The 25561-nt window shown below is 60.6% G+C and overlaps 1 protein-coding gene across 2 annotated transcripts in view; it reads left to right on the top strand.

The window, feature by feature from the left end:
- Positions 1-1254: 1254 nt before the first annotated feature.
- SLC9A3 (solute carrier family 9 member A3) overlaps positions 1255-25561 on the top strand; it is a 39178-nt gene continuing 14871 nt past the window's right edge. The window contains exon 1 of one of the 2 annotated variants that reach the window (XM_007191660.2): positions 1255-1628. In XM_007191660.2, coding sequence (XP_007191722.2) covers positions 1415-1628 — 214 coding nt within the window. In that variant the 5' untranslated portion in view covers positions 1255-1414. The remainder of the gene's footprint in view (positions 1629-25561) is intronic. The other variant, XM_057540096.1, reaches the window with a different exon arrangement.

The following is a 25561-nucleotide window of genomic DNA, read 5'->3' as shown; positions in this document are numbered from 1 at the left end:
ATGGAACGATCTTCCCACGGGGAGGGCAGGCCTGGCCGGAAGCCTGGAGGAGGGAGCCCGCGTGTCACAACTGTGAGATGCGATCAGCTGTGGTGGGAGAAGGCAACACCTCAGGGAAGGAGACCCAGAAAGGGTCTCCAAGGAGGTCAGGGAGGGAGCGGAGTCCTTTCCTCTAAGTAGGAGGGTCCCTAGGCGGCCGGCAGGGCAGGTGAAGGGGGCGGGAGGGAGGCTCTGAGCAGCTGCGTGGTGGGCACAGGTGCTGAGCAGGGGCCAGGTTTCGTGTGGGTTCTGAAGGTGCAGCGGACAGGTATGCCGGGGGGTCGGAGCAGGGCGCCTGCCTCCTAGGCCTGGGGCAGAAACGCCGGAAGAGGGTTTGCCCGGTAGGTACTGAGGCTGCAGTGTGGGCCTGGGAGGAAATGAGCGCTGTGTTGGCCTCAGCCGGGGCCCAGGTGAGCATCTAGCTGGCAGCACAAGCAAGAGCAGGTCGAGGCCTGGACGTGGAGCCCCGGCCAAGCCCTGGGGAGAAAGGGCCGGGAGTCCCCTTGCTGAAGGTCTGTGGGGGCGGGGGTGCCGGGCTCCCAGGTCGGAGGGGAGGGGCCCCTCATGAAAGGAGCAGGGGCAGCCCTGGATGGGGGAGGGCAGAGGGACTTGGAGTCTCCCCCACCAAGGCGCCGTGGGGAGGCGCTGGCTTCTGACAAGTTGCTGACCCTGTCAGGAAATGCAGGCTCCAGGCGGAGACACGGCAGGGGCCTTAAGGCCTGGCCCCTTCCGACCCGCAGGCTTCTAGTGGGTTCGGCGCAGTCCCAGGCCCCCGCCTTTAGGGACAAGGAGCGCCTCCGGGTGAGTGTGCCCACAGCGGCCCCAGGCAACTCAGGAGTGGAGCCAAGGGGCGCCCGACGCACCGACGCCCACACCCGGCGGTTGAGACCGCAGGGACCCCGGCGCTGCCCTCTGCCCCCAAGGGAGGCGGTCGCCCGGGCCTGCGCCCTCCCGCCCCGGGCGCCAGAGAGGGCGGGACGGAGAGCGCGCGGGGCGGGGAGGGGGCAGGCCGGCGTGAGTAGAAGATGAGGTTCCCGGGGCGCGGCGGTGGGAGGCGAGGTCTGGCGGCCCGGCGGGCGTGCGCCGCACGCCGGCGGGCGGGCCGAAAGCAGGCGACTCCGGCTGCGCTCTCGTGCGCGCGGCGCGGGCGGGAAGGCTCCGCCCCGGGGAGGGAGGGGGGCACCGGATTAAAGGCCACCCTGGCGGGCGGGGACCGGGACAGCAGCCCTCACCCAGAGCGCACTCGGCTCCGCGCCGCCCAACGCGAGTCCCGCCGGCCCCGCTGGTCCGGCGGCCCCGGCGCGGCACGTCCCTCAGGGCGCAGCAGGTCTCTCGCGACCTGAGCATCTGGGCAGGGCGCTGAGCGGTGGCGGCGATGCCGGGGCGCGGGGCCCCGGGCCCCGGTTGGGGGCTGCTGCTGGTGCTGCTGGCGCTGGGCGAGCTGCCGCGGGCGCAGGGCGTCGAGGAGAAGCCTGGCGGCGCGCACGGGGAGAGCCAGGGCTTCCAGGTGGTCACCTTCAAATGGCACCACGTCCAGGACCCGTACATCATCGCGCTCTGGATCCTCGTGGCCAGCTTGGCCAAGATCGGTAAGCCGGCTCGGGCTCCTTGGGCGCGGGTTCCTGGCCCCGCCGCGACTTCCCCTCCGCCCACCCGCGGGGTCTGCGGGTCCCTTCCTGCGCCCCCAGCCGACAGAGCCGGCTGCCTGCGCCGCCTTCTTCACGGGCTCCGCCGGGTCCGGGCTCTTCCCTGTGGAAGGGGCGCGTCCAAGGCCGGTTGCCCGGCGGTCCCGTCGGGGAGCGCCGCGGCCAGCCCCGGGGATTCGGCCCTGGGTCGCTCAGGGCGAGGCTCGGGGACTGCGAGCCTGGCCGGGCCCGGAGTGGCAGTGCTCGTGGCCGAGGGTTACCCGGTCCCGGCCGGGCGGCGCAGCCTCCTGAGTCCCCGGGTCCCCGGGTCCCCGGGTCTCCGCGGTCGGGACTCCCTCTGCCCCATCCAGGCCAGCAGACGTCGCGGACTGCTCCGCGCTGGGGCTCCCGCAGCCAGGTTTTCTGTCCGTCGGGCTTGTCGGGGCTGTTGGTGCAGGAGAGGGAATGTCCCTGCCTTCAAGCGCTGGGGCACTCCGTCCCCAGTGCAGAAAGAAAAATGGTGTCACCGAGATGAAACCCAGTACAGTCCTATTTATAGGAGCAAGTTTTCCACTGACAGTGTTTCTCTTCTAAAAATCCTGGTCTGTCAGATTTCTCTTCTCCTGACTTGCTCCACTGAACCAGCAAAGTGGGAATTGCAGGTAACTCCCGGGCAAGGTGACAGGAAGGTCAGCTTTCTTAAGAGCCTCTGAGGACCAAAGTTTCAACGTGTTGATCAACACCAGGGAGGGTCTTCCCCGAGGTGGCGGAGGTGTGAGGGCAGGCGTAATTAGTAGGTGGAGCGGGGGAAACCCTGTGAGGGGGTCTGAGGGCTCCCCCCTCGCCACGGAACAGCCAGACAGGGATGGGTCAGCAGAGGTTTTGGAATGGGGAGGGGCCGGGGGCTGCTGACCTCCTCAGCAGGACCAGGAGGGGCAGGCGCTGGGCAGAGTCGGTCAGAGGACTTTGGACCTGGCTTTGGGGGTTCCTGGTGTTCCTTGGCGGCTGGTTACAGCTTGTTTCTCCTTCAGCCCTGCCTGCCATGTGTCCTCATGTGCCAGCGACCTCCCTTTAAGTCTCTCGTTTTGTTCTGTTTCTTTAAAAGCTCTCCGACCCCTCTGCCTCCCCCTTTTCCCTCCGGTGTCTGTTTAGTTCCTGGGCCCTGCCTGCCCTCCACTCCTTGGCTTTTTTGTTGGGGGTTGTGACGTCAGCAGTGAAATGTCGGCACCAAGATGGGGTCTCACGTGCTGTGTCTCCTCTGGACGTCTCTGCCGCAGGGGACTTGCCGACACTGGCCACTTTCTGCTGGTCACTTACGGGGCAGGTCCAGCCTCACCCTGGGGCTCTAGGAGCAGCACCCCGTCCTGAGGCTCCCCTGGGAGCTGACCAGTTTCTGGGGCAGAGCGGGGGACTCCTCCTCAGCCCCCTTCTCTCTTCTGTGAAACCACGGTCAGGATACGTGCAGGGTGGACCCGTGACACTCCGGGGGTCCCCACCTGGGACCTGGAGCCCCCCTGTCTTTACTGTGCAAGCCCAGCCCCAGGTCCTGCACCTGGAGGTCCAGTGTCTGTTATTCACCCAGGAAGAGCCTGCCCCGAGGTCTCCTGAGCGCTCGTCTCCTCCAGAGGGGACCTTCTTGCGGGGGGGGGGGGGCTGCTCCCACCAGCTCCGCCTCTCGTGGGCAGGATGGGCCCAGAATGTGTTTTCCTGCCGCCACTTCAGTAGCTCCGCCTCCCCTGGGGCTGCTGGCCCCATCCGAGGGGGAAGGGGAAGGGGGGCCAGCTTGGGTAGAGGCTCGGTGGGGGGCTGTAAGGGAACATGAAGAGGACCCCGGAGAGAAGACCCACGGGGCCGGCCTGGCTGGCCTGGGAGTGCCCTCCTGCCCCGGGCCAGGCCTGGCCCCGACGCTGCCCACGCTGTCCTGCATTTGGAGGCTCCTGCTGTGACGGCAGAGGGTCTTGCCCGTGAACAGGCTGCACAGCGGAGAGACTCTGTTCTCCCATCTCAGAAAGTAAGCTGGGACCCTCCCCAGGCCCAGCCCCCTCCCAGCCACGCCCCTGTCCTCTGGAACCCACTGCACTGACCCTGCCCAGGTCCCCAAGGCCCTCCGGGCGGCTCAGCATGGGCTTCACGTGACCCCGCCTCTTTGCCCTTCCCTGCGGCACCCCCCATCCCCTTCTGCCCTGTCCTGTCCCTGTTGCCCCTCGGCTGCCCCTTCACCATATACCTCGGGGCCCCACCCTAGGCCTCCCCGCCGCAGCCCAGCACCTCCAAGTATCTGTCTGGTGCCCGGGGCCCCCGCCTCTAGCGCACCAGGTGTCTCTGCACAGACGTCTCCCCGCAGCTCAGACAGAGATGAGGAGCAGGTGTGGCTGCCGAGCGCTCAGACCCCCGAGACCCCAGGCCCCTCTTCGCGGGTGCATTCGGGCCTGCCCGGGTCCCTCCCTGCTGTTGCATCGTCAGGAAACGCAGAAGGGGATGAAGCCAGGCCGGGAGCTGGCGCGCAGCTCCTGGCTGAGGCTGCAGGGCCGAGGTTGAGGGCTCTCCTGCAGCGGGTGGGGCGGTGTCTGCCCCTGGGTGCGTGGGGAAAGCCGGGGCCGCGCGTGGGATGTGTGCTCCGCGGGGCGCCTCAAGTCTGCAGCCGCTCAGCTCCCACCAGGATGAGTCTGGGCCTTGGCCCCGGTTGGACTCTCTCTCCCTCATCCTGTCCTGTCTCCTCCGGCCCCCTTTGGGGCCAACGCCTAGTGGGCTCAGTGGGCGCACTTCGGCCGTGCGGCATCGCGAAGCTGTGGCAGCACTGGGTGGGGCCCACCTGAGGGTGGAGACCCAGGCAGCTTCTGCAGACAGAGCCTGGAGGTGGTGGGTGACCAGGGTAGGTGCTCCTGGAGGCCGCAAGGGAGACCCCGTTTGTCGTGCTCTGGCGCCGAGCCGGTGGGTTGAGGGCGCCGCTGACTTCTGGCCGGAGCTGCTGGACGTGGTGACTTGGCTTCTGAGCTGGGGAGCCAGAGGGGCAGGCGGAGCTCGCCGTCTCTGCTGTTTCTCCTCTCCCTCTCCGTCTCCTCTGTCTCTAAGAGGGCGGCCCCCGCCCAGATCCCACCCCCAAGGAGGGAGGGGGCTGCCCCCACACCCCAGCAGGAACACTTCGGGAAGAACCCGGAGCCCATGGGTCCCCCCGGATTCAGGGAAGGCAGCAGCTGCGGTGGGTGGCGCTGGCCCAGGCGTGCCCAGCAGCCGTGGCCCTCTGAGACCCTCGGCCCCTCCCCCATGGCCCCTGGGGTTTTGCAAGTGGTCCTGCTCCATGCTTGGTCACCCCCTCCCTCTTCACCCAGTCTTGGAGGAAGAGACCCCGGCGGAGGCGGGGGGTGTCCTTCCTAACCAGCAGAAGCCGGACACAGTCCCCCGGGCACCCTGAGGAGTAGCCAGGGCCTCTGGGGTCACGCGTGCACACCAGTGGGCTGGCAGACCCTATCTGCACACTTTACCCGCTCTGCCCCTCCGAGACTGCAGCACCTTGGCTCCTGTAGACGCGGGTCCCTTTTCCCACCTGTGCTCCAGCTGCAGCTCAGCCTTGGGGTCACGCTCTGTTCTGCCGGACGTTGTCGGCAGCTGCCTTATCAGGTCAGACTCTGCTCTCCAGGCCCCTAGACCCCGATTCCTGTCACTTGCAAAGCGCTTCCACTGTGGCTTCTCCTCTGGTCCAGTCCCAGCCCTTGCCAGGGGAGGGGCACAGCCCCCAGGTGCTGGGACACCCATGGCTTCTGTCCAGAGCACCTGCCGCGTCGGTGGATTTCTCTGAAGTTCGGGTGCTGGGTGTCTGCCCTGGGTTGTGCTCCCAGGCTGTCGGGGAGTGGTGGGCAATGTTTACCTCCTTGGGTTGACACTGGAAGCTTGTGGTTTTCGCTTCGTGTGCTCTGGTCCTAAGACCAGAACCCCCATCGCTGCACCCAACCCCTGTCCCTCTTTCCTGTGGGCTCCCCGGCGCCCTCCACCATGCTCTTCTCCCCGTTCCCACTGAATTTCCCTTACACTGCTCGAAAGAATGCATGAGAGGATCTGGAGAACAAGGATGACCTAAAAAGGCAGGGTGAGCAGCGGGAGTCCTCGGTGGACCCCATCCTCCCAGGAGTAGACGAATCAGTGGGCCCTAGTGGACCCCAAGCCTGGCAGGACAGATGGAGTCAAGACCCATCATCCAAGGTCTTGGAACCAAGGCCTCTCCCAAGAGTCTCTATGGGAGGGACATTCTGTGCTGAAAGTGTAAAGTCTCATTTGTCAGGAACTGCCCGTGGGAGAATTAGCCACGGGCTGTAAAACAATCCACTGCATTTGGAGCTAAGGTACCTCTCTGGAGTATCCTGAGGAAGAGGGGCAAAGGTTGGGAAGTGCTGATAGCCCCAGTCCTGCCTGCTTGGCAGAAGGAACTCTCCAGGGATTTTCCCATCCAGCCAATTCCCGCAAGAGGATCCAAGAGAATCACGGCAGTGTTCCCAAGACTGCAAGTCCCAAAGGTCCCTGACACCTGCCGCTGGGCTCTCCCAGTCCGGCGCCTGGTCAGCCTCACGTTTATTTCTTCCCAGCGTCCGAGTCCCTTCTGACAGCAAGTTTTACCAGGAGTGTGTGGCAGAGTGGGGCAGGGGGCTCAGTGTGCAGTGGACCAGGTCAGGGCTGGTGGTCCTGGGCCCCCTCCACTCCTCCTGCCTTCCCTCTGAGAAGGGCCTCCTCCAGCCCTCTCTGCGCTGGAGCCCAGAGTGGGTGGTGACCTCCCTGGGCTGAGGTGGGCACAGCTGGGGCCCGTCCCCTGCACCAGGAAACCTTGGAGGCACCTGGGTGCTTTCCTGGCGTGATGTCTGCTTCACTGGGGTGGCTTTCTGCCCACCCCACCCCTGCACCTTTGCTCCCAGCCAGCCCCCGCCCTCCTTCCTGACCTCGCTCAGTGTCTCCTGCCCCTTCTCCATCCCTTCTTCATACTGTGAAGTCTGTCTTCTCTGTCTGCCCGGGGCAGGGGGAAGAGGGGTGCTGGCGGAACCCAGGTGCCTGCAGAGGCCCTCCCCATCCAGCCCTGCCTACAGAGCCCATCAGACTCGGGGAGTTGAGCTCCAGGGGCCTGTGAGCCGGGTGGGGATGAGGGAGGCACACTATTAGTGGGGGGGATGGGCAGGGGACTGGCGGGGTGGCAGAGGCCCAAGGAGCGCCGGGCACGGGAGCAGCAAGGCCCCGTGGGTGCGAGGCTGTGGCCCTGCCGGCTTCCCTGGGTTCTAGCTGAAGCCCAGCCGCTACCCCCCGTCACCCCTGCGGCCAGGCCAGGAGCCCCACCCACCAGCATCTCTCCCCCCTCCTCTTCTGAGCTCAGAACCCTCCAGCGCACTGGGGTCTTGAGGTCGCCCCCCTCGACACTGGGGTCTGGGTTCAACCAGGTCAGCTCTGCAGAGGCGGGGGCTGTGTCTGTCCGTTCCTGCGCTTCCCAGTGCCTGGAGGCCGGCCTGCCCCGGCGGCGCTCCTGCAGGTGTGCGTGCAGATGTGTGTGCTCGGCGGACGGGCCGCTAGACGGGTAGCTGGGCAGGCGCGTGAGTGGGTGAAGGGATGGACACTCCACGGCGGTGTGAGCTTCGTGCAAACCCTCGAGACGTGAAGCTCCTCAGCCAGGTTCTCGGCCGGAATTGCCACACACGCACACCCGGTGACCGCCCCACGCCGAGGGCAAGGCCGCATCAGCTTGGAGCACCGCGGGCTGTAGGTCTGAGGTGGGGAGAGCTCGCCCGCGCGAGGCCTGGCCTGAAGCAGCTCCCTGACGAGCTGATTCGGTCAGTTCACCCCCAGTCCTGCCTTCTGGAGCAAGACAGGGCAGAACAGGCCCGCGGGTCCCCACTCGCGGGCCGCAGACAGACGCCTGCACGCCGGCTCGCGGGCCCCCTGGGCAGAGCCTGGACTCGGGCCCCAGCCACGCAGTATCCCCGGCACAGTACGACATCTGGGCTCCAACGTTTGATTTATTGTATTAGCGCAGCCAAAATGCTTGATTTTTAGCAGCCACAGCTCTGAGCGCTAGTTGAACATTCACCTCACAAACATTAATGCTGCCACGTGCCTGGCACCGCTGCAGGCCACGAGGACACGGCTTCCAATGAAACAGACCCAGACCTCCTCGGGGTGTGTCACGCCCCCGGGAGCAGGCGAGTCCAGCCGCAGGATGCATGGCGTCAAGTCCTGGCAGAACAGGGAAAGAAGAGAATAGCGCAGGTGGGAAGGAGTGAGCCCTGAGGGTTAGGGGGACATTTCCAGGGTCCAGACGGCCCTGCAGAGGCCCTGAGGTGGCCATATGGGGGCATGTTTGCGGGGCAGCTGAGGAGGCCACCCAGGAGAGGGGTGGCAGGTGAGGGGCCAGCGGGTCCACCGACCACACGCGTCCCAGCGAAGTGGGGCCTCAGAGGCTTCTGGGCCGAGCACCCTAGACCCCTCCGGGAGGGACAGGACCCCAAGGGAGAGATGAGGGTGGGTCGGACCCATCACCCCCTGAGCTGAGCTGCCCCGTGGTGGTTTGTAATGTTTGCAAACTCCCTCTGATTTTGTAAGATTCTTCCCATAAGCGTGTTCAGAACAGACAAGCCGGAAAAACGGTGCGTACCTGCTGGAGGATCGGAAGGGAGATCCAGGTCTGCCTTCCGGAGACTCCGAACGAGGTGTCTGAGCACGGAGGGCCCAGCTAGGCAGTGTCGCTCCGGCCTCTGCGCCTCCAGTGTCCCAGGACAGGGAGGGGCCTGGTGCCGCCTCGCCTCTGCCAGGACCCCGGCTCTGCCAGGCCTGAGCCGCCTGTGGGGCTGGGGCTGAGGTCCCACTGCAAGGCCCCGGGCGGCACCTTGAGGTCATGGGGTCTTTCCTTGGAGCTGGCTGCATCTCAGGCCCACATCTGTGACCTGAGTGTTCACACATCGGTTCTAGAATGAATGGAGAGGCCCCAGGGTTTGCTGGACACAGGGGTTCAGAGTCCAGGCTGAGGGGTCAGGTGGTGGCCAGGGTGCCGGCTTCCCCCCTGGGGGGCAGTCGAGATGGGCCGCAAAGGGAGGGGCCGGCAGAGCAAGAGGGGCTGGGGGAGGTGGTCCAGGCGGAGATGCCAGCCACGGGGCCCCAGCGCTGGCGGGTGGGGAAGGTGTCAGGGCCACCGGAGCCACGGTGGGGGGTGGTCAGGGCCGGACGGTGGAGATGTGGGACAGGCTGGAGGGTGTGGACTTGGGGGGGTGTTGAGCTGAGTCATCACAGGCCCCCGGTTGAACCCTCTGCTTCCGGCACAGCTGTGGCCCTGGCGGGGTGGCCAGGTGTCGGCTCGGGAGGGCGTCCTGTGAGCCTGGACCTCCAGCCTCCGGGGCTGGGGGCAGACCGGGGTCCTCCAGGGCCCACCCGGTGCTCGCGGAGAGGCCGCAGGCTGGAGGGGGAGGGTCAGGCCCCGTTTCCTCCTGGGTACACAGGAAGACTGCGATGAGTTCACCACCTGCAGAGCTCTCTTGCCAAAGTCCAACTGGTTTTGAGTTCTCAGCTGGGAAAGGCCGAATGTGAAAGCTGGAAATGGCTGCTTCTCACAGCTCTTGGAATCGCACAAAGGGTGGAAACCGCCAGCTCGCAGGGCTCTGTTTCTGCTAAGGTTTAGCGGGCCCTAGACGTTGGGGCACAGCGAACACGGGCCTGCAGCCTCCCAGCCTGCTTCCCTTGGCACGTGGCCCTCACGTGCTGGGTGCCGGTGCGGTGCCCCCCTGCCTGCTGCTCGGTGTGGACCCACCGAGGCAGGGCCGCCCGGGAGGCCCTCGCGCCTGCGTGCGTGTGCTGGTGCCCGTGGGTTGAGGGTTTCACCCGTGGCACTAAGATCTAGTCCCCAAGTGGCCGTGGATGCTGGGGACCTGAGGTCCCCTCATGTGCCTCTGGGTCACACTCTCCCTACCAGGGTCTGTGAGGAGTGGGTGAGACAGGCCTGGGGCTCTGGCGAGTGTTCACATCGGCCTCGCCCCACACAGCGGGGGCGCACGGGGCCGTGAGGAGGCTCCCGGGCCCCACTCCAGCAGGAGAAGCCGGGCTCCCAGGGGCGCAGCTGCGAAGAGCCTTGGCCCCCTGAGAGCTGTATCCTGGGGTCACAGAGGCCTTTCTGCTGGAGAAGCCGCCAGGCACCCCCAGGGCAGGGCCCCAGAGCAGGCCTCCTCAGCGCTGCCTGGGGGCGGGGGTGGGAGGGGTGCAGCCTCCCTCCCGCTACTTTGCACAGGCCCGTTCGGAGGCCAGGCTCTCCGGAAGGCAGCGTCGCCCCCAGGCAGCACCAGCAGTAGCTCAGTAACCGAGCAGAACGTGCCAGAGCACCCCCACACGTGGCTGCTAACCCCAAACCTAACCCTTCCGCCTCCTGAGGCAGCGAAACCTTCCTTCTCCTCCTTCAGTTGACAATCCGGACGGAGACCGGCTGCCCAGTAGCCTGGGGTGGGCGTGTCGCCGGCCTCAGACTCTCATCAGCTTCTGGGAAGCCTGGCGAGACCCCCGGTTCTCAGTCCGGTTCAGTCCCCTGGGGGTCGTCGGCCCCAACATCTCGAATCAGAGCTTCTGGGGTGAGGCAGGGGCCAGGCCCAAGCCTGTGGGTCTCCCGGGCGGGCAGCAGGCGGAAGCAGACGGTCGCTGTCCTGAGCACGCGCCGCCCGGCTGGGCTCCTGGAGGCTGCCTGCAACCTCACAGGATCTGCGGACGCCCCAGGGCCCCCCACACCCTGGCACCTGCCTGGCCTGCCACTGCGTCTAAGAGGACTTGTGATGGCCTTGCTGTGGGCAAGCTGCTGTCCCCTCGGACCCCTCAGCCTCCTCGGCAGGGACACGGCCAGGTTCAGCATCTCCCTCGGGTGCAGACTTAAACAGGTGCTTAGAAGGTGCCGGGTGGACATTCTGTGAACACTGTAGTTACCCTGCACAGCACCCGGCCTTAATAAGAGGTCAACGCACAATAGTTGGATGAAAACGAAAATGCCAAGACAATCACACAGTAACTACAGACACTAAGTCTGAGGTGGATGGTGGGAGCCAGGACCTCGTGGCACCAGCAAGGGCAGGGGCCAGGGTCCTTTAATGCCGGGTAAGGGGGGGACTGGGCAGTCCTGCCCCCCACACACCTGTTGCCTGCAGCCTCCCAGTTCCCACCTGTCCTGGGGTGGGAACGATTCTGTGGACTCAGCAAGGTGCTGGCTTTTACCCAGTGAGTTCCCAGCTGGAGAGGGTGTTGCACGGAGCCGGCCAGGAGTGTGAGGAGTGACCTCTCTGTGACCTGGTGTTGGCCCCACGCAGGTGCCCCTCAAACCCCGGCTGTTAGGTGACCCTTTCGGTGCTGGGGTCTCCAGTACAGTGTTGCTAGGATTTGGGAGGGGGGATCACGTGACCGCCATTTAGCAATATAATTAGTGAACAGAGCAGGGCTCAGGGGTGAGCGTGTGAGGTGGGGCCTGTGGGCACACACCCACGTGCAGGCTGTGAGGGCCCAGCCCTCTCCCCTCATTCCCCCTCGACCCCATACAGCCTACCTTCCTGGGGACACACTACAAAAGGAGGGCAGTTTTAAGCTTCTGAGAAGGCCCTGGATGGAGAATGCGGCATCTGTTGTCAAAACCCTTTACTCATTAACTTGCTAGAACCAGGAACGTTCCGATGGCAAGGGCGCCCTCAGCCCCAAGCCCTGCCCACGGCCTGCCTTGGGGGCCTGAGGGGAGCACATCCTGGCCCAGCACCGCCTCTGCCTTCCGCCGGGGCACCCCAGGGAGGCACTGGCGACGCAGGGTGAGCACACGTGGCCGCCCGAGGGCAAGGACAGGCTCCTCTCGCCAGGCCAGGGGCGCCAGTCCAACCCGACTGCCCCCCGGGCCCAGTGCTCTGGGACCCTCCTCCCAACACGCCCGGCCCCCCTGGCCTCTTCCAGCTGGTGCGGGGGGCAGAGACCAGGGGAATTTGTCCCTGCAGCCCCCGCAGACCCCCACCTGGCCCTCAAGGGCACCCAGGGAACTGGCATGCCAGCAGTAGCTCCGGCGGGCTTTCCATTTACAATCCTGGTTTTCTCACGATCTGGAGATTCCTTTTAGTGTTAATGAGCTGAACATGTCCGGAAGGCAGATGGCGTGAGCGCCCTCCCAAGCCACAGGCTGCAAGTCCTTGCTGTCCTGAGCCGTGCCCGTGGCCCGTGGCCACGGAGTCTCGGGGGAGGGGGGCCCGAGGCGGCCAGGAGAGGAGCGGAAAGGAGGCCGGCTGCCCGGACGGCCTGCCCTCAGAGGAGGCCTGGCCCCAACCCCGTGCCCGCGGTGGCCGCCTCTGAGGACAGGCCGCCCGGAGTGCGTGGGACCACCGCATCCCCGCCCCCCCCCACGCCTGCAGGAGCCCCGGGGCCGCGCTTAGCTGTTCTCAGCCTAATCCACGCAGGCCCCCTGGCCTGACCGTGGGAAGTTAGAGTTAAACGAGACAAGTCGTCCGCTGTCCGGGAGCAAGGTCCTCCGCTTCGCAGCCGCGCATCCGTCTGCACCTCTTCCCGGCAGCCTGGCCTGGGCCCGCCCGTCGGGGGCCCACGGGGTGTGCGCAGGGCGGGTCGCAGGGGTTGCAGCCTCGGCTCCCGCCTCCCGTGGAGCTCCCGGGCTCCAAGGACCCTGCGTCGGTGGTCGTCGGGGCCCCTCCTTCGGAGCAGGGAGAGGCCCGCAGGGCTGAGGAGCGGACGCTGGTCCGGGCAGCGAGGCCGCTGCGCCCCGGGCGGGACTTTCTCCCCCGGGAGGTCCTCTCGCGCCGAGTCCCGTGTGAACAGAGCTCCCGGATCTCGGCGAAGCGCCTTGTGCCGCAGACTCGAAGGTCTGAGACTGCCGCGCACCCGGGCCTGGCCGGCGCTGGACCGCGGGTCCGCCACGTCGCTAGCGGGCTTTGCCGTCGTCGCCGGGGCCGCCAGAGCTGGTGTCTGAAGATGGTGCCGCCCCTGCTCGCGCGCTCACGCTCGCCCACGCCTCCCTCCTTGGCGCCCCGCCGCACACCCCCAGCGGGCAGGCCCCCTCCCGCGCCGGCGTCCCGGGTCCCGGACCTCACTCTGCTGGTCCGAGGGACCCCTCCCTGCGGGTGGCAACAACACCCTTTGCAGTAAAAAGTGGGGCTTTTGTTTGTAAGAATTCTGGGGGAAGCTTCCCGTCGTGTTGGCGCAGTAGAATCAGGACGGATGGTTGACGCTGGCGGGAAGTTGCAGGCTGAAGGCACCGGGTTCTCCCCCTGGGTGACAAGCAGGCGTGTGTCCCAGCCCGCCCAGCCCGCCCTCTCGTACTCAGTGTGTCACCTCCGTCCCTGGCCCGGCCTCCTGAGGCCACATCCCAGCGCGAGGCCCGCCGTCCAGAGGAGCACCCACCATGGCTGCAGAGATGCTGGCTTTTAAAAGTTAGTAGACCGAATATTTTTAGTTGTAAATTTACAGGATCATTGAGCAAAGAGTCCAGAGAGTTTCCTGTACTCCCCATCCCTATTCCCCTCCCCCCTCAACACACACACAGTTTCCTTATTGTCAACATCTTGCACCGGCACCGATCATTGGTTACAATAGATGAACCAATATCAGTACGTTATCATTAACTGAAGTCCAAGGTTTACATTAAATTTCCATCAGTGTCATACAGTCTATGAGTGTGGACAAATGTCTAATGACATGTATCTACTTTTTTTATTTATTTATTTTTTGTGGAAATCTTAGTTCCCCAGCCAGGGATCAAACCCGTGCCCCTTGCATTGGAAGCGCGGAGTCTTAACCACCTGACTGCCAGGGAAGTCCCAACCACTGATGCTTTTACTGTCTCCATGGTCTTGCCTTTTCCAGAACATCCTAGAGTTGGAATCCTACAGGATGCAGCCTTTCACATCGGCTTCCTTCACTTAGTCACACGCATCTAAGGTTCCTCCACGTCTTTTCATGGCTTGATGGCTCACTTCTTTTTAGTGCAGAATATTCCACTGTCTGGATGGACCACAGTTTATCCATTTACCTGCTGAAGGACACCTTAGCTGCTTCCAAGCTTTGACAATGATGAATACAGTTGCTATAATCATCTGTGTGCAGGGTTTTGTGTGGACATAAGGTTTTAACTCATTTGTGTAAATACCAAGGCGCATGATTGCTGGATCACATGGTAAGAGTGTGCTGAGTTTGTAAGAAACTATTATACTGTCCTCCAGAGCGGCGACACCCTTCTGCATTCCCATTGGGGTTCCTGGAGCTCCAGGTCCTCACCAGCAATTCGTGTGGTCAGTGCCTGGACTTTAATGATTCTGGAGGATGAGCAGTGGTGTTTCCATTTGTGTTTCCTACAGCGCATGGTGTGAGTGTCTCTTCGTGTCCTAACTTCCATCTGCACTTCTTCTTTGGTAAGGTGTCTGTTTAGATTTGGGGCCCATTTTTCAGTTGGGTTGTTTGTTTTCTGATTGAGTTTTAAGAGTCGTTTGTATATTTTGGATACAAATCCTTTATCAGATGTGTGTTTTGCAAATATTTTATGCCTGTCTATGACTTTTTTCATTCTCTTAGCTTTCACAGACACTTCATTAATTTGAAGGAACCCCAACTTATCAATTCTTTCTTTCATAGATCATACTTTTGGTGTTGCGTCTAAAAACTCATCTCCAAACCTGAGGTCATCTAGGTTTCTCCCGTCTTATCCTCTGGGAGTTTCATAGTCTTGCAGTTTCATTTTAGGTCCCTGATCCACTTTGAGTTGGTTTTTGTGAAGGGTGTGAGGTCTCGATTCATCTTCTGTGAGGACGTCAGTTGTTCCAGCACCATTTGTCTCTGCTCCATTGCGTTGTCTTTGATCCTTTGTCAAAGATCAGTGACCGCATTTATAGGGTCTGTTTCTGGGCTCTGTTCTGTCCGTTGATCTATGCGTCTATTCTGTCCCTGACACCGCACTGTCTCGGTTTCTGTAGCTTCACAGTAAGTCCTGGAGTCGGGTGGTGTCCGTCCTCCAACTCGGTCCTTCTCCTTCAATGTTGCCTTGGCTGTTCTGGGTCTTATACCTCCTCTCCATGTAAATTTGAGAATCAATTTCTTGATATTCACTTAAAATAACTTGCTGGGATTTTTTATTGGGGTTGCATTGTATCTGTGGATTATGTTGGGAACTGACATCTTGACCATATTGAGTCTTCCTCTCCATGAATGTAGACTCTCTCTCCATTTATTTAAATCTTCTTCAGTTTCCTTCATCCAAGTTTAGAAGTTCTCCTCATACAGGCCCAGCACATATTTTGTTAGATTTATACCTAAGTGTGGGGTTTTTTGGTGCTGATGTAAACGGTATTGTGTATTGAATTTCAAATTCCGTACATTCACTGCTAGTTGATAGGAAGCAATTGACAATCTACATCCTTCAGCCTTGCTATCATCACTTACTAGTTCCAGGAGTTTTTTGTTGATTCTTTGGGGTTTTCTACTCAGATGATCACGTCACCTGGGAACACAGCATCTGCCCTGCGGCCCCGCCCCCAGTAAGGCCAGTGTGCTCGCCCTGTGGCTCCCGGCTTTGCTGCCATGTGTTGGGCATTTCAAGCTATCTTGGCCGGGACCAGACATGAGGTGGGCGAGGCGGGAAGGAGTTGTGATGTGAGTTTCCCAGATGTGGGGCACCTGCCCCCACCCACGTGCTTGCTCCCTGAGTTCTGATGTTCCCACCAAGATTTCAGTGCCAGACACTGTTAGGACGACACGAAACGTAGCCTGGAATAGCGCGGATCACGGCTCCATTTCCTGCACAGCCGTTCGTTTTACCTAAAGTTAACGATTGCCTGTGGCTGGCAGTGCCATTTTCTCTGTACTTAAAGAACCTCCCGCCCCAAACCCCGTGTCTGCTGCGCTGCACAGCGCCAAACCCCGCAGGCTGCTGCGCTGCACAGCCCCAAACCCCGCAGGCTGCTGCGCTGCACAGCCCCAAACCCCGCAGGCTGCTGCGCTGCACAGCCCCAAACCCCGTGTCTGCTGCGCTGCACAGCCCCAAACCCCGCAGGCTGCTGCGCTGCACAGCGCCAAACTCCGCAGGCTGCTGCGCTGCACAGCCCCAAACCCCGTGTCTGCTGCGCTGCACAGCCCCAAACCCCGCAGGCTGCTGCGCTGCACAGCCCCAGCCCCCGTAGGCTGCTGCGCTGCACAGCCCCAAACCCCGTGTCTGCTGCGCTGCACAGCCCCAAACCCCGTGTCTGCTGCGCTGCACAGCCCCAAACCCCGTGTCTGCTGCGCTGCACAGCCCCAAACCCCGTGTCTGCTGCACTGCACAGCCCCAAACCCCGCAGGCTGCTGTGCTGCACAGCCCCAAACCCCGTGTCTGCTGCGCTGCACAGCCCCAAACCCCGCAGGCTGCTGCTTTGTCCCGAGACACCAGGTCCCGGGCTTCCCTCTGCCAAACACAGCACCGGCCCTCCCGTCACTCTGCCCTCCATGGGGCACCCCGCCTGGCATCCCATGCCTTCTGTCTTGGGGAGCCCCTCTCTGGTGGACTCATTCTCCACCAAATGTGACCTTCCCCCCCTTCCTCTGGGGACTGGCTGTGCAGTGGAGGGTGACATCGACTGTCCTGAGCAGACTGATGACCTACTGGATTCATGCTGGGGACCCCTCCCCTCCCCCCCACCCTCCTCCCGCCTCCTCTCCCCAGTAATGATGTGCTTTGAGGCAGATCTCATTTCATCTGTCGAGCTTGGTCCCCGGAAGCACAAGCCTTTCATCCGGAGACGTTTGTGGCTGCTTCGTCCGTGTCTCTCCCTCTGTCCCTCTTCTAGCTCCTTCTGAGAGAACCTGTGTTGTCCTTTCTACTCTTGAATTTTCTCTCCTGTGTTGGTGTCTCTGTCTTTTTCCTCTGTCTTCTGAGAGAGCCTTTAACTTCATCTTCCAACACCTCCATTGAGTTTTGTTGTTTTTTCTAATATTTATTTATTTATTTAGGCTGCGTCAGGTCTTAGTTGCGGCACACGGGATCTTCGTTGCTCCATGCAGGCTCTTTGCTGCAGCCCGCAGGCTTCTCTCTAGTTGTGATGCGCGGGCTCCAGAGTGGGTGGGCTCTGTAGTTTGCAGCATGTGGGCTCTAGTTGAGGCGCGCAGGCTCAGTAGTCGTGGCACACGGGCTTAGTTGCCCCGTGGCATGTGGGATCTCAGTTCCCCGACCAGGGATCGAACTCGCGTCCCCTGCCTTGGAAGGCAGATTCTTTACCACTGGACCACCAGGGAGGTCCTTCCATTGAGTTTTTAGTGTCTGCTCCCGTATTTTCTCATATTAACAAGAGTTTGTAAATCACTGAGTGCACTCTTTTGTCTAGGATGCAGATCCTTTTCCCAGTGTGGACCTGCCTCTCCCTGCAGCGTTTCCTCACTTGCTCTGCTTGTGCTTTACATGATTCGGCCACTGGTTTTCAAGCCCAAGACCTCCCACGCCCCACCCCTCCCCCCCCCCCCGGCTGGTCAGGCTGGGTCCGCGCACGTGGGGGCCGACCTCACGGTGCCCAGCAGGGAGCGCAGGGGCTGCAGGGGTGGGGAGGCCAGGATGCCAGTGTCTTCAGACCCCCCCTTCCTACTGGTCTGGCCAAAAATCTAAAAATAAAGAAAATAAATGACACCATTGCCCTTTTGTTTTCACCGGGCTTGGGAAGGAAACACTTAATCCACCTTCCTTGCAGGAATCTGATTTTCATCTTTACGACAGCCCAGAAAGGTCTAGACTGTCATCTTACGATAAGGAAACCAAGTCTAAAAGGAATAAAATAATAACTTGCTAGTGACCGGCAACACAGGTCCCTCAGAACAGAAAGCCCTCGAATGTGCAGAAACCCTGTCTCTTGACCCCTCTGACAGGTGCTGTTCCTCTGGGTGGCCCCAGCACGGGGTGGGGGGCAGCTCCTGCCCTTGGTCCTGAGCCCCCTGCACGCGTTTGGGCCGAACGATGGGAACCTGGGGGTGCAAAGCAGTCCCAGTGAGGGTGTTGGCTGTGCCGTTCGCCCCCAGGGACAGTTTACATAGCTCGGTCCAGCTTTTCTCAAGACCCGTGCCCGTGCAGGGTCCTCTGATGGTCTCCCCGCCCTTTGCCCTCTGCAGCACGGTGTCCATATCAGAAATCAATAGTCCCATCGCTTCCTGCTGCTCTGGGTCTGGGCAGTGGCCTGTGACAAAGTCCTGGCTTCGGGGCCAGTGCTGGGAGCGCCCTGATAGCAGGGGCTGCGGTGACCCGGCAGCCACGTGAATGGCAGACGTGGTTTATGACACCTTGGGACATTGCCCACGCACTTTATCTGCACAAAAGACATCCTCAGAGAAAATGGCCTTGCTGAAATTTTTCACATGAAGGTATAAAGGTCAGCGAGATGTAACATTGCTCCTCTACAGGAAATCTGTTTCCACATTCCCCGAAGCCGCGCCAGAGTGGAACAGCCTGCGTCTTGGCTCCGGTGGACTTTACAGTGAATTTGATCACTGCAGTCAGTCTCCAAACCTCCAGCCAACCAGCAGCTCCACTGAGGTCAAGACTTTTCTCCCCTCAGTGATGGCTCCCTGTGATGTAACTAACTTTATGTTCTTAAATCTTAGAACTCTGAAGAATGCCTCTTCTGGTTTTTTCAGCCTCCAGGGCCACCAGCCTCCAGCTTCCTCATTCTGTAAAAGCAGAATCACCGAGCACATGCCGTTCTGTGGCCCTTTTTACACCTCACGCAGAGAAAGGGAGTGTGTGTGGTGCTGGCGCTGGGATCCGTGTGATTCTGACTTGGGAACCTTACCTCTACCTGCCTTTGCTGTTTTTGCTGCTGTGCCTGTCACAGCTCAAGTTCAATGAATTCTTTTGTGAAGTAAGGCCTCAGTGACCTGATTACCAGCTACCTTCAGCAATCAGGCCCTGTGTGTCATTCAACTGACACCGTCAGCGTGAACCTTCTGTGCCTTGGCCCTGCCGTGGTGCTCTGCTTGGGCCCAGGCCGTGGAGTAGCCCCTCCGCCCTCCTCTTCTGAGGGCCTGGCCCCAGACCCCACCCAGCTCACCCCGAAGTCCAGGCGCCCACTTCACCTCTGACCTGCAGCTTTTAGGCCCTTCCCGCACCCAAACTTACCTGCCCTGGACCCTCAGCTTCACTTGAAGCAGAGCAATAGAAATCGTCTAATCTGAAGTAGTTCTCAAGTCTATAAATTGATATCTTTCATCAAATTGGGGACATTTTTGGTCATTACTTCTCCAGATTGTTTTCTACTCCATTGCCCTCTCGTCTCCTTCTAGGACTCCAATTTCTTCTGATATTGTCCCACAGGCCACTGAGGCTCTGTTTACTTTTTATCTTTCTTTTTTCTTTGTTCTTCAGATTGGATCATTTCTACTGTCATCTCTATCTGCTGTTAAGCCTATCCATTGACTTTTTTATTTCGGTTATTGAATTCTTCAATGCTAGAATTCGAACTTGGTTCTTTTAGATATCTTCGATTTCAAGGGCCAGCAGACTACGCCCATGGGCTGGCTACCAGTTTTTGTAAATAAAGTTTTATTGGAACACAGTGGTGTTCATCTGTTTATATATGTTATGACCGTTTTGTGCTATAGTGGCAGAGCTGAGTAACTGAAAAACAGAATGTGTAGCCCACAAGCCTAAACAATTTACTATCTGGCTCTTTTAGAAAAAAATTGCCAAATCCTGTTGTATTCCACTGGTGAGATTTACTATTGTTAATTCATTACAAGCATATTTTCCTTTACATTCTTGAGCATGGTTATAATAGCGGTTTTCAAGTCCTTATCTGCTAATTCCAACATCTGGGTCATCTTGAGGTCTCCACTGATTTATGGATCCCATTTTCCTGTTTCTTCATATGTCTAGTAATTTTGATTTGTTTCCAGGACACTATGAATGATACATTGTAGAGACTCTGTATTCTGTTATGTTCTTCTGGAGAACATTGGTTTTTGTGGTGGGTGTTGTTGCTGCATTGTGGTTTTGCCAGGACTGGACCGAAACTCCAAATGTGTCTCCCTGTGGTGACAGCAGCTGAAACCTCTGAATTTTTGCTTCTGGCAGCTCAGGACCTGTCTCTCTTGTGTGTAATTCAAGGATCAGCCAGAGATTTCAAGAGTTCATGCACAGAATTTGGGGTTTGGCCTCTCAGGCTCTTTCCTTTCTGGGATTTCCCCCCTCTCTTTTCAGCTCCTGTGGTTGCCCTGATCTCTAGCCTCTGATTTTTCAATCCAGTCAGACTGTAGGTTTCTTTGAGTTTTAGCTGCTCTGCATGGCCCCAGCTGGGACCTGCCCTCTGAAAAAAAGCCATAAAAAAACAAGGAAATCGGCTGGCACTGGTCCCTTCCTCAATGTAGAGAGCCCATCTGGTGTCTGCCTTCGTTTACTCTCTCTTCAGTGTTGTGTTTGTTGTGGGTATTTTTTCCAGAGCTCATGGTCATTACCCAGAGGACAGTTGGCTGGACAGCTATTGACAGTGGGTCCATTGCTGGGACAATGGGAACTACTCCACTGGTGCCCATCCATGGGGTGTGATTGTCATGAATTCTTCTCCCAAGTCTTTAAGTCAGAGCCAATCATGAAATCATAAGAAAGCAAAGCTTAAAACGTGTGCTTCTTTGTATGTGGAGTGCTTAGGAGCAGGCTGACACAGAAGAAGGATGGAGAAGCCTCTTGGGGAGAAGGGCGCTGTGTGTGGAGGGGGCTGGCGGCTGCAGACCCAGCTGGCACTGGGGCCAGGCCACTCACTCATGGCTTCACTTGACAACACTTGTTAATTAGTATCATTAATGCGTATAATTATATGTGACATCACCAGTCACACCTGCTGGGTGGTTGCTGCCTGCCCTGCAGGGGGTGGCATCTGGGGGGACGCCTCTGAGCCCAGGACGAGGGTCCTCGGGCCAGTGCCTGTCCTGGGAGGGGCTGCGGGGACCCCACGGCGCGACTGTAGAGAGTGCTGGAGAGTCAGCGCTGGGACCTGCGTGTGTGTCTGTGTCCCTGTGTGTGTCTGTGTGTCACTGTGTGTGTGTCTGTTGCGTGTGTCACTGTGTGTGTCTGTGTGTCCCTGTGTGTGTCCCTGTCACTGCGTGGGTGTGTCTGTGTGTCTTTGCCCCTGAGTGTGTGACATTTCAGGTCCCACCCGGACCGCTCGTCCTCCCGAGCAGGGGGGGTGGTCCCCTGTGCATTCCAGTGACTGCCCATCTTTCTGCTGGAAGGGTTTCACCGTTCATCTGGTTACTTTGAAGCAGAGCTGGATTTACCAAGGCTCGTATGTGTTAAAGTAAAACCAAGGGATTTACTGTGCCGCTGCATTGCGTGGACTCAGCTGAATCCTGCTGAGAGGTCCCTGGGGGCGGTGGCCACAGAGGGCCTGACCCTGGGCCCCGGGTTCCCGGCCGCGTTCTGAGGGGGCGTGAGGGCCATTGGCAGTGACCTTCCCGGTGCCCGCCCTGCACAGGCCCCCTCCAGAATGGCTGGCTGGTTGCCAGCGCCTCCCGACCTTTAACGTCAGTCCGAGGGTTTGTAATTAGAAGTAAACACACGTGTCCCTGCTGTTACCGTCCTGCAGCCATGCTTAATTAGCTGTGACTCCCCAGGCCTTGGCGATCAGAGACCCGTGGGCTCGGAAGTCCCTGTTGGGAGGCCTGGCGGGCGGGCAGCTCCGGCCCGGCCTCATGCGGCTCCTCGGGGCCCTGCCGACGCAGCGCCCCGGGATTTGTGCTCCACAGAGACCGTGGTCTCCTGTGGTCGTTAGCGCTCTGCCGGGTCCCGGGTGTGTGTCACGTGCTCTCCCTGCATCGGCACCTGTAACACTTGTGGGGTCCCAGTCGCCCACGAAGCTGCTGCCTGTGGGTCCTGGCCTGGCTCTGGCCCCGCGGTGGACGTGCACTTGGGCCCCACGTGGGCCCTTTACACATAGGGTGCAGGAGTCCCTCGAGGCCTCAGGTGGCCTCCACCCTCCCAGCCTAAGGGTTGGCTTCCCAGCAAATGCGGGCCCGATGGGGAGGGCTGCCCCCCCAACTCGCTTCCCAGGGGCGCGGCCCCGGGACACAGGCCCTCGATGTCCGTGGCCCAGGCTCTGGGTTGGCCGGACGTGGAGGCCCCGGAGCTGCAGGGCCCAAGATACCGAGGGGGCTGCTCCGAGTTGCTTTGCGGGCCCTTCTGTCTTCGGAGGTAAAGGAGGCGAAGGTTGGGAGGGGGATGAGGACCCGCACGCCGCTGTTGGGGTCTTGGTGCCCCCAGCAAGGACCGGGGTGCCGAGGGGTGGCGGCGATGAGCCCCTCCACTCTCCTCGCAGCTTCCCCAGAAGACCCGGCCGTGCGGGGCCGCGGATGCTGGAAGGAGGGGCCCAGCACGTGCTCTGGCCACTGTCTCCACCCCGTCATCCCCGCCGTCTCGCAGAAGCTGCGACGTGAGTGACCGTCCTAACCATGCACAGTCCGCGGCCAAAGGAAGGGTCCAGCCTGCAGGGACCTGCCCCACCGGGAGCGGCCTCCCTCCCGGCTGGTGGACGGCGTCCTCAGGCAGATGCGGACGCCCAGGGCACCTGCAGCTTGGCCCACCAACTCCTAAAACGCCCATTATGGGCTTAATGGCTGAGCCACTAACAAATTGCCATTTAAAATCAATCAAGTCTTCAGTTTAATTAGCTCATTACAATGCGGACTGCCGTCTGATGGTGGTCACGGGAGAGCCGCCCGCGGGCCGGACCGGGCCCGGCTGGCGGGACGGCTCGTGAAGAATTCCCATCAAGCAGAGACCCCGGAGCTCTGGGCGAAGACGGAGAATGGGGACCCCCTGCAGACTGTTGCTACCCCTCCCCCCAGACCAGAAAGACAAACCAGGAACCAGGGGCCAACCTGATGCCAGACGTCTCGGACCACAGGGGAGGGACGGCGCCGTCCGCCCCGATCGCTCGCTCAGGGGAAGGCACGGGGACCCACACAGGCAGCAAGAGCGTGTCAGGCCGTTCCCCCCACACCTGGGAGGCAGAGGCTGCGGACAGAGCTGCGTGGCACGGGGCGACAGGGGCTGACGCTGAAGCAGGAGGGAAGGGAGCGAGGGAGGGAGGAACCCCCTGGAGTAAAACGTCACCCAAGAAACAGAAGGAAAGTCCCCGTGGAGCTTTACATCACAGACAAGGGCCAGAATACAAATTCAATAAGACAGGAGCTCAAATTGAGACAATAAAATGGTGCTGAAAATATCAAGAGGATTTTCCTAGCTAAGAAAACGGGAGAAGAACTAACACAGTGAGATCTGAGAAATAAACTCAGAACAGCAGGAGCCAGACGGAAGTCTTGGAGGCAAACCACCGGCCGGACAAAAGGTCTGAGAGATTGTGGGTGGCAGGCGGGCGGGAGCCAGCCCGGTGACTCCGTCCTCCCGGCGCGTTTGCTGGACTCCGTGGGACTCCGCGGTCTGCCCGGAACCGACTGTGAGCAGTGAGCCTGCGGCACATGCGTAGTTAGCGCAATGCCCTCGGGGAGCCGGCCTGGCCACTGCCGGGGGACGGGGACGCCTCCTTGAAATGCAGGCTGAGCCAACGTCCCCAGTATCAGAGGAAGAAGGAGAATCAGCGCTAAGATATACCCTTGCTACAAGGATGCTCTCAAAGACAAAACATCTTCTGACAACCAGACAGAAAAAGCAAGCAAACAGGCAACCACACGGAGAAGTAAAGTAAAAACCGGGCTGGGCTTCCCTGGTGGTGCAGTGGTTGAGAATCTGCCTGCCAATGCAGGGGACACGGGTTCGAGCCCTGGTCTGGGAAGATCCCACATACCGCAGAGCAACTGGGCCCGTGAGCCACAATTGCTGAGCCTGCGCATCTGGAGCCTGTGCTCCGCAAAAAGAGAGCCCACGATAATGAGAGGCCCGCGCACCGCGATGAAGAGTGGCCCCCACTTGCCGCAACTAGAGAAAGCCCTCGCACAGAAACCAAGACCAACACAGACATAAATAAATAAATAATAAATAAATTTAAAAAAAAACAAAAAAAAACAAAAACCGGGCTGGTCCGGCCCGTCCCCCGGGTCTGCAGGAGGCTAGGGGCCCAGCTGGGCAGACACCCGCAGACGTGAGAAGGTGGTGCCGACCTCTGGCCCCCAAGGGAGACGGGTGCTGAGACTGTCTGGGCGAGGGCCTTGCGGCGGAGGGAATGGTGGGGTCCTGACACCTGCAGGGGCTGGAGGGGCCACGCTCACTCGTGGGATTTCGGGAGCCTTTCTCCCCGGAGTTGGGCAGGTCCTTCAGTTTCAGGACTATTTTTAAATATTTTCTTTGTGAAATTCAAGTAAAGTTAAATTGAACATCAAACATTCAGTAGAAAACATAGGAGAAAGGATGGCTTTTAGCATAACACAAAACTCAGAAGCCATGGAGCAGACCAACAGATTTACCTAAACAGGAGACATCTGCCCACAGCAAAACCTGAACAAGAAGCTAAGTGACCACACCTTTGAAGTGGAAATACACCTGCGCCGGTGCGTGAAGAGCTGCCCGCCGGTAAGAAAAGGCGGATAACCCAGTGACGCGGCAGCAAAGGCCGTGAATACATGGTTCACGGAAAAGGAAGAAATGTCTCCCGAATGGGAAGAGACGCGCAAACCTCACTCAGGATAAGAAAGTCAGGTTAAATCTCCCAGGAGATGCCGTCTCCCACCTGCCTGGGATGAGGGACAGGCGACCACCGCCCCCAGCCCCCCCGTGGGCAGGTGAGACGGGCATCTGTGCGGGACACAGGTGAGCGCTCAGTAGGCCCCGCCGTGCACAGAGGTGTGTGTCCAGCACCACCAGACACAGAAGTTGGAACGGCACGCCCGTCCGTCCACACTGTGTGTGTATGTATTTCTTTCTCAATGGGTAAAAAGTTCAAATCACTTTTTCTCTGGGCTTTCAGGGCTTCCTTCCAAGCGAGAGCATCTGGTGTGAAGTCAGCCTGTGTCTCATCCACCCGTTTTCCAAATTAATAAGATTTTCTGGTAACCGGCTGCGGTACAGGAATGTGGCGGAGGATTAGGACTCCGAGTTCCCAAGGGGCCGAGTTTTGTTGCTGTTGTTAAGGGCCACCTGGCTCCTCGGCACCTTCCCGCCCCGCTGGCCCCGCAGTTGTCAGAGGTGATGGAGATCCGAGGTCCACTCGGAATGTCTAATCTGGGGAGACATTCGGCTAAAGACTGAACACGAGCCCCAGGACCTGAAGCCAGCCCTGGGCCGCCCCCCTCTGCCGCCTTGGCAGGGGGTTCGCTAGGGGTCAGCGGTCACTCGTGCTCCACGCCTGGCCCTGGGCCCAACGACCCGCAGTGCTGGCCTCAGCTTCAGGGGGCCCCCAGACCAGCGGGCACCGAGGGGGTGAAGGGGCAGTTGAGGGGCCGTCCCAGACGTGACCTCCGCTGGAGCCTGGCCAGGACGGGAGAACAGCAGGAGACACACATTTCGTGGGGAACGGCAGCTCCGGTGAATGGGGTGGGGTCCGGGGGGCGGCCCTCCGTGCAGTTTGCTCCGGGCTCACTGGGAGTTTGGCGGGCAGGAGCGGATGCCGCCCGTGTCCCAGAGAAAGGCGCGGCCTCACAACTGCCCAGCAGGTAGGGGACTCGGGACGCACCTGCGGCTCCGGGAGGCTTTTCTAAACTCAGCTCCCGGCCGCCGAGCCCATCGGGCAGGAGACGAGAGGACGAGCCCGCCGTCTGTGGACTTAAGGGAACGCCTGGGAGGTGCCGAGGAGGGGCGAGAGCCCCAGGCCTTTCTATGAGAGCACAGCTCCCGAGCGGCCGTCAGAGCCCAGCGCGGACTCCTGGGCCCGGGCCCTGCTGATCCTGGTGTCCGGGGGGCGCCTGGGACCTGCAAGGGTTCTTGCGCTGCCCTGTGCACTTGGCCGTCGGGGCCAGGAGCCACGGGGCGGAGGGGGCGC

The sequence above is a fragment of the Balaenoptera acutorostrata genome, chromosome 2, assembly GCF_949987535.1.
Source record: "Balaenoptera acutorostrata chromosome 2, mBalAcu1.1, whole genome shotgun sequence".
Classification (NCBI taxonomy): Eukaryota; Metazoa; Chordata; class Mammalia; order Artiodactyla; family Balaenopteridae; genus Balaenoptera; species Balaenoptera acutorostrata.
Note: the sequence above shows the minus strand (reverse complement) of the source record. Positions and strands in the feature narration are given on the sequence as shown.